The sequence below is a fragment of the Puntigrus tetrazona genome, chromosome 25 (genome assembly GCF_018831695.1).
Source record: "Puntigrus tetrazona isolate hp1 chromosome 25, ASM1883169v1, whole genome shotgun sequence".
In the NCBI taxonomy this organism is placed as follows: domain Eukaryota; kingdom Metazoa; phylum Chordata; class Actinopteri; order Cypriniformes; family Cyprinidae; genus Puntigrus; species Puntigrus tetrazona.
In genome coordinates, this window is record NC_056723.1 from 728716 (window position 1) to 737584 (window position 8869).

The 8869-nt window shown below is 40.2% G+C and overlaps 1 protein-coding gene across 1 annotated transcript in view; it reads left to right on the forward strand.

Annotated features, from left to right (window-relative positions):
* Window positions 1-4301: 4301 nt before the first annotated feature.
* The window catches only part of LOC122331030 (A disintegrin and metalloproteinase with thrombospondin motifs 20), a 90363-nt gene continuing 85795 nt past the window's right edge, over window positions 4302-8869 (forward strand). Inside the window, exons 1-2 of the mRNA XM_043228457.1 lie at window positions 4302-4640; window positions 5549-5892. Of these exons, the coding sequence (XP_043084392.1) occupies window positions 4547-4640; window positions 5549-5892 (438 nt within the window). The 5' untranslated portion in view covers window positions 4302-4546. The remainder of the gene's footprint in view (window positions 4641-5548; window positions 5893-8869) is intronic.

Below are 8869 nucleotides of genomic sequence, written 5' to 3' on the forward strand. Positions count from 1 at the left end.
TATAAATCTTGTCTTCGCTAGTTTAAAAAAATAAATGAATTCTGTTGGTCACCATATGAGCCGATCAGGTGCAGATATTAATGTTAGGAGGATTAAAAAGACTGATAATCTGTTAATGTTTTATAATGCTTTTTATGGAAGTTAAACCAGACCATTCTCTTCGGTGTTTTAATATCAGTCCACAGTACTGGCCCGTTCCCTCATGAATGACGATGCATTGCGAGAAGAAAAAGCCTCATAAATGGAGACGCAGGACACCGCCGCTTTGCTGCGAGAGCAATCCACGCGCATCAAGATGACGAAAGAGTCTTTAAACGTCTTTCTGGAGCGTTCGACTCCTATGCGTCACACATTTAACATCCCCGGTAGTTTCTCCTGCTCGTGTTTTTCCCTCTGATCTGAGCCCGTCAGGAGCGGTCAGGAGGATGGGTAAGGGTCAGTACTGTAAATCAGTCTTTGGTTACGCTGTACAGTAGTAAAGTCTCCATTGATGTTGGTCAGACACATATGGACAGCACTTCTGCTGATCTGCAGGTGATCGTACGAGCTGAAGACAGACTAGAGATGCTTCTAATTGAATTGTGCTGCTCTTTAAAAGAGTTACAGAGACACTGCTAGTGGTCCGCTCTTTTTTTACGTTTTTATTATTATTATTATTTTTAAAATCCGATATTGAAACCCACGTAGAACCATCACAAAAAGATTATAATTTTATTAAATTAAAATGACCACTTCAGTAATTCTCATTTATTTTAAATTGATACACTAAAATAACGGAAAAATGGTATATATGCTAATGTTAATATTTACTCAAAATTAAAACAAAATTACACTCAAACTAAATTTAAAGTATTATTAAAATGATCTCAAAATAACTATAATATAGTATCTTGGTGTTACTAAAATAGCACTAGCTTTGATTTTTATAGGAACAAATAATATTTCATGTATTCTCTTAATTAATGAGATTGTTGAGCATGCATAATAATAAAAAGAGCAAAATGCTTTATGCAATATTTCTCTAAAGGGACTTCATGTATAGACCTCCATTATGGTTTAATATTTTATAATATTTTCGATTTCGATACTGATACTGAAACATCTCTAGTTGTGAGTTTATTTTAACGGCACAAATAATATTTAATGCATTTTCTTAATATAAGCATGCAGCATTATTTGGATGTACATAGTTGATAAAAAAAAAACACACACACACACAAGACTTGCAATTATAGGCCTGTATGACGCTTTATAAATGTAATGAATTTCTAATGCAGGCGCTGTTTATTAAAAGTTTATACCAAGAACGTTTTATACGTTTAATAACATGACACGTAATTATGCAAAGCTGCCTTGCGTCATTGCACAATCAGCGTCTGAGGAGTTCAGTGGAGTCAATGGTTAACAAAAGCTTAAAGACGGAGCACACAAAGGTGTGTCGGTAATGTTCGCCGGTGCCATTGAGCTCAGGGTCAAAGCCTTCCATACGTAAACCAGCACAGACGGCTTTTTAACATCCAGCCAGCCGTGACTCTGCTCAGAAGAGCTCTCGAGGAAGATGCTTGCGTTTCAGGAGATCACAGAGGCTTAAAACAGAAACAAAAAAGGCCTCGGGATCAAATAGCGGGAACTGTTTCTTTTCCAAGGAGAGCGTGAGGCGTGCTTCATGCACATTTTGCATTGAATATCACGTACAAAATAAAGGTTTTGGTTTATGTATGATGCACTTGTGCGCTGTTTATTATATTTTTAAGATAGATATTAGTTGCAAAGGCATTTCGCATTTAATGCGCTTAAAAAAACCACAACTAATAAATGAAAAAAATAAATCAATTAATTAATAATAAAAAAAAAAAAAAAAAATATATATATATATATATATATATATATATATATATATATAATTTTTTTTTATTTACAGACATATATAAAAATAACTACTAAAACTGCAACAAAACATGTGTTGTAGTGTGTTTACTGAAAATATAAAAAATAAAATAAAAATAAAATAAACACCCACGAAACGCTGGCAGGACCGTGTTCCTCTGGCAGGCTGTCAAACAAGCTGCTTTAACAAATTTATGCAATAAATCTCGAATGCTTCAGCGTGTGTTTGGACAGTAAATGCATATGTAAGATGATCTTTTTGGCTATCGAACGCAATTTTTCAGATTCCTTGTGGGCATAAACATTCTCTAACATTTCCCCCTTTTTTTTCTCCTTGAAATAAGAAATAAGAAACGCTCACACACGCTTAACATGAACCTCGAACATCCGAAGTCCTTGAGACTGGAAACCGATTAAAATGTTCTCTAGACTAAGAAAAAGGTTTCTTTTAGGAACGGTTCACTGAAAGGGTGTTGGGAAGGAATAGTTTGAAGAGTGCGTGTTGACTTTGACCTCCATCAACTGCTGCTTTACCAATAATTTATGGCTGAATTGACATAGCGGACCCTGAATAGTTTCCCAAGATCCTGCCGGGGCCACCCACGGGTCACTCGTGGGGTCAAAGGTCAAGTGAAAGGGTCGAAGCTCGCTAGAGACTTCAGATGATGGAGACAATGAGCGCTGGACATCAGATAAAATCTACAAAGAGATCACGTCCGATCAGCAACAGACTCTTATTTTGGGTGTCGCTGAACCCGGAAGGCTTTCCTATAAGGATGTTTAAAATGTCTCGGTTAAAAAAACATAAGCCGTGAATCAAACCTGCCAGCTACGAGAAGAAAGCAAACTTTGATACGAACCAAAAAAGTCATTAAATACATGAGACTATGAGCTTCATGGCTTTAGCGAAGGAAAGAACTACAATCCCATGAAGCATTGCGGACGACTTCATTGAGTTAAAAGGTAAGGTGAAATTTAAAACCATTCATGCAAAAGGTTTATTGCTATAGGCATAGATATTTAAAAATATGAAAGTATTTTGGTTGCATTTAGAGGCTAAAATCGTTCGTGGTGCTTCATGGGAGTGGGAGGAGCCAAAGACCTCTTTTGGTCACCAGGACTCTCTGATTGGTGAAATGTTTTGTACAGCATGATGGGTAATGTAGTTTTTCACATTGTAGTTTTTCACAATGTAGGTTTTCTACATTGGGAAACTGATTTTTAACAATTACTGATTATAAAGGAATAGTGTGTGTGTGTTTATATATATAGGAGGGAGAACCGATAAACCGATAAATAAAATTTTAATTTAAAAAAAATTAGTTGATTGCCATACATTAGGCTATTCTCTACGTAAAGTGGGATCTAAACTGTAAACATGTTTGTCAAAAAAAAGTCGATAGTGTTTACTTTCAAGGCATCTCAAGTTCACGTTTTACTGCAGAACAAGTGCCCTTGTTTTTGAACAGAAGCCGATAAATCAGTGCTGTATTCAGGTCAGGGGACAAAGACGTTTCATCAAAGCTGACCAAAAGGGATAGAGGATGGATAATTGAGATGAAGAAAGTTATCAGAGTAGTTCACTGGTTAGCAACCTCAGAGCTCACTACACGTCTGTCTTATCAGGTATCGGTAAAAATCAGTTTCTCTGAGAAGATGGACGGAGTTTTTCTTCTTATTGGGATGCATCTGATCTCTCATAACGCTCTCCTCTCGTGAAACGCTTTTACTGCTCAGAAGAATGAAGCTGCTGCAATCTTTACAACCTTTAAGAGCGACTTCACATTCACAGGAAGAAGATAAAACAGCCATCAGAGTTTAACTGCGCCGCCGTCAATCATTTCGACCGAATTACTTCAGTAAAGATGTTTTCATCTCATGATTTTCACTCTGTTTTATTTGTAAGGCTGTCAAGATATCCCCAAAAATCTGTTGTGTTTGTAACAGGCAGCATGGCGTCTGTATCATAATCTAATTATATGTATTATTATTATTATTATGTGTGTTTTCTATCCATCCATCTTAAATAAAACCACATGCACTGCAAAAACACAGTTTTGTTCATGCAAAATGTGATTCTCGCAATGTTTTAAGTTTTATTCACTGTCCGTGATTTTTAATCTGTTTACTTACTTGTGCATTTGATGATCCGATTACAAGAAAAGTAGTGAAGCTACTAACTTGCACACCTAATTGTGTGTGTGTGTGTGTGTGTGTGTGTGTTAATGACAGCTCACTGTCAGTGGTCACTGCAGCAGGTTTTGTTGTGCTTCAGTGAAATGAACTCTGATGTGATGTGAAGTGATTCAGTGGTCGACTTTGGAGTCTGCACTAGAGTAGGGGGCGTGCCAAGAGCCTCGGCTCTGCTGTGTGTGTGTGTGTGTGTGTGTGTGTGTGTGTGTGTGTGTTTAGGGGGGTGTCCTATGGAGAGCCAAGGAGCGAAAAAAAGCCCGTTGGCACCGATCCGTGCGGCGCACACATTGAGCTCAGAGAGCCGGGGCTCCGTGCGCGACACGAGCGGATCCGTGCGGGTGTTTTAACGGCATGACGGCGGATCGGAGGAGCTGCAGCTGAAGGAGGAGAGCCGGTAGAGACGCTCCAGCCCCGGAGAACCGAAGAGAGGAGCGGCGGACAGAGAGAGGCAGAGCGCCGGGGAATCATGCGGGGTCCTGCGCTCCGGCTGCTGGGTCTCGTGTGGCACGTCTCCGCGCTTTTACGCACCGCGCAAACGTACAAACTCCACCACAAACAAGGTAAGACACGCAGAAAGCACACCAGCAACCGGGCAAGACACCGGCCAGTCTCCTCTGCACCATGTCGATTCGCTTATACACACGCTTTTGGAAGTTTGCGGTAGTTTCTGCGTTGTCTGTCTCGCGTCTCAACTAGCGTTACGTTTGAACGCGTTGCGTGTCGTGTAGTTCTGCGCACCTTGCGTTCCGCGTGTTGTCACTTTAAAGGTTGGAAACGGCATCATATGCGCTTCTATAGTGGCCAAAAAGCACCTAAACGACACTTTGCACGTCGTTGCATTGGACGGTGAGCTTCAAAGCAAGTGCAGCTTATCATAAGAAAGACACGAACAAACTTCTGACAGAGAGAAGTAGGTATGTTGGAAATGCTGAGTCAATAGATGTGGTTTTGTGTGTGGTTATGTTGGTAGTTTAGGTGATTCTCTACACCTGTGGTTCCTCCGCACCTGCGCAGGAGAACTGACTCTACATCCACTAAAACTCTTCAGAAGAGTGACCCATGTTTGTGATCGCAAAACCAGTCAATTTTATGAGGTTCATGGTGTGATGCATCATCTGAAGGCTGGATGAATAAACTCTGCATTGATGTATGGCTTTATGACAGGACAATAATGTCTAAGATGACAATGTAGAATCTAGGGGTGCAAGTTCTGAGCAATGCATATTAAGTTTTATATATTTAGGATATATTCACAGTGGGAAACATCTTCATGGAACGTGATCTTTACTTAATATCCCAATGATGTTTGGCATAAAAGCAAAACGGATGATTTTGAGCCATGCAATGTATCGTTGCCTACTGCTGCAAATAAACCCCATGCTGCTCATGACCGCTTTTGTGCTCCGCATATAGCATCTGACTTGATAAGAAATATATGAAACGCCTCCAACCCTTCATGTGATTTCAGAGAGCTTCATCAGACAGCTGTCGGCGTATGAGATCATCACCCCGGTGCGCTTGAACGATTTCGGCGAGTCGTTCCCGCACCGGCTGCACTACCGCAGGAGGAGGCGCAGCGCCGACGCGGAGGTCTCGGGTTCGAGGGCTCATTACAGGTTCGAGGCGTTCGGTCAGGCGTTTCACCTGAACCTCACGGCTGATTCTGGATTCATCGCTCCGTCTTACACGGTGCTCCATCTGGGAGAGGAGGAGAAGCGCGGAGACGCCGCGGACCTGCGCCACTGTTTCTTCAGAGGACATGTCAATGACCGCAAGGAGCACCACGCCGTCTTCAGCCTCTGCACTGGACTAGTGAGTACTTACAGATCTGGACCGCTAACTGGTGAAGGGTGGGGGACTTTAAAAAGTAAAGCAATATTCCATTCCGTAGTTGGGTGCCATATAGCTTGGAATCATAGAGGAACCAATTTAAGATAAGTGCTATGATATAGGTGCTATGTAGCTGCTATGATTACAAGCCAAAAAACACTTTTTGTGTTAATTAACACCATATTGTGTCACGTCATGAAAAAAGTAACTAATTGCGTTTGTTCTGTGTCGAGATGCACAACTGTAAAGGGAATTTCGCAAAAGTTGTTAGCCTCGGCTTGAACTAAGCCCCGTTTGTGAAACCGGGTCAGAGTTTGGGGTGACGCATGTACAAGTACGCTTCTTCAGGTAACTAGTAAAGTAGTGCATTACTTAAATAAACAAGAAAGCTTTCTGTTATTAAAAATAAATAATCAACCCCGGCCTACACTGTAAAAAAAAACAAGAAGATGAGTTAAGTTGAGCCAACTTAAAATCTTTGAGTTTTCTCAGCTTAGAGAACTCATACAAACATCATTTAAGGAAACTCACCTTTTTTCATAATGTGTTACTTTCCAAAGTAACAAAGTAACGCAATTAGTTACTTTTTCATGGAGTTACACAATATTGTAACGCATTACTTTTAAAAGTGACCTTCCCCAACAAGATCTGGACTGGTAACCGGTGAAGATAATCCTTTGCGATATTGCGTTAAAAGTAACTAATTGCGTAACTGATGTATCTTGCGCTACTTGTATTGTGTTACCGCCAACAGTGAGCATTTCCAATCCTTCTTACCAGTTCAGCAAAGACATGAGTGGTATTACTAGCGGGAAATGCTTAATTAGTCCGACACAAATGTTGGATTAATCCTCGGTTAGTTGAGTTTTTCTTCTCTGCTGTACTGAAACACTATATTAGTGGTGACTAGTAATGCGTAACGCTTGTTAACAGTTCCATTTTGGTTGTTTTCTGGGACATCGCAGTGGTTAAACGGAATCGTTTAGAGTGTTTCCATCATGTAATTACGTTCAACAAAGGCATCAGTGGTTTTTACTAGCAGGAAACTCATAATTAGGGGATTTCTGAGATGAATGCAGGTTGAGTTCTTTCTGTGAAGATTAGGCTTTGGTTTAGCTGAGTTATTCTCCTTAAACTGATTGGACGAGTGAGTTTTAAGACAATGTTTAACGTCACAGTGGTTAACTGGGATTTTCAACTTGTAATTACAGGCTTGTACTACAGAGAAAACTCATAATTAGGATAATTCCAACATGAACATAGGATTAGTTCATACATTCGTTCTCCCCACAGTGACAGACGGATTGACTGGAAACATGACTGTTGTTAACTACTAGTTTATACTACTGGACTGGTAAAGTGTAGTTTTCTAACAGTTTTTTGACCCTTTTTAACTAGCAGGAGACTTATAATTACAGCAATTCCAGTGTGAATGCGGGACTAGTTCAGGCTTTGGTTTAGTTAAGTTGTTTTTCTCTAGTTTTGTTGGAAAACTTGCCAGAAGCATGAGCGGTACGACTGGGTTGTTTTAAGTACTACTTATTTAAAAACTAACTAGCCCGTGAACTAGCCCGCGGTTAAAGATCTAAACTGGTAACGTGTAGATAGTTGCTAACCTTTCCATATTGGTTGTTTTTTTTTGACATCACAGATAACTAAAGAGTCAGTGGTAAATCGGTACTATTAACCAGGTTATTTACAACTGGTAATTACTAGTTTCTAGTTGTTTAGACAAAGTTTCTGTTCAGTTCTTTCTGCAAAGCTTCTACAGCCTTGGTTTTGAGTTTTTTTTCTGGTTTAGTTGATCTTTTCTAGTTTCAATGGAAAACTAGAGGCCTGAACAGATGTTTAAACTGCAATGCTAGTTGTTTTAGATGGGCGAAACTATTTAGTGAATGTGAACTAGTTAACTAGAGGGTTTAGCGGTTAAAGATTTGGACTGGTAACTGGTAATGTGTCGTGGGTGCTAGCTGTTCTGTTAGGATTGTTTATTTGTAATGTCACAGCGGTTAATGGATTGAATGTTTCCAACTGGTAATAACTTGTAGTTTTTACTAGCAGGAAACTCACTTCAACAAGATTAGTTCCTTCTGTGAGGATCAGGATGTGGTTTACTCGTATTGTGATGGGAAGCGGATTTCGAAACTGTACTGATGTTTCTGAAATGAGTAAAATGGATTAGTCGAGGGAGTATAAACGGGGAGTTAGCCTATTGGTTAAAGATCTGAGCTGGTAACTAGTAGCATGAGAAAGGTCGCAAAATGGTCCAATTTGTTTGTGGTTTTGTTATGTCACAGCAAATAGACGTTAAGTGGTTAATTGGGATTGGTTTAGAGGAGGAACAAGAAGAAATTAAACAGATTGAATGAGTTACAAGTAAAGATCTGAACTGGTAACTACTAATTAGTACCAATTTGTAATGTCACATCAGATAACTAGAAGTTAAGTGGATAAAGGGGATTAATTAAAGCATGTTCGAAACTTGTAATTGCTAAAGCTAATAAGCGTGGTAAAGAAAGATTAGGATTTGGTGTACCTAAGTTATACTTCTCTAGTTTGGATGGGAAGCGTGCCTGAAGCATGCTAGTTATTTTAGACAGGTGAACTGACCCGTGTGCGACAGAATGAATGAATGTGATTTGATAAATATGACGCTCATCTGTCCAGCACCATCTAGTCTTTGAAGTACAGTCTGTTTGCTGCCCTTCCCGCCGTCTTTGTTTGTGTCGTTGTTGAGGATGTGCTCCTGACCCGATTACATGCGGTCGTCTGTTAATTAGTTATCTGAGGTGGTAGGAGGTGATTAACCCGGTTGTAAACGCTCAAGGGGTCGCTCGTCGTGACGGCGCTCGTTTAGTCTCTGATGAGGTCAGGAGGTCGCCATCGAGTCGTTCGTCTCTGACAGGAGCGTCAGACGAGTTGCGTTTCGTTCCGTCGTAAAGAGCCAGAGGAAGCTTCC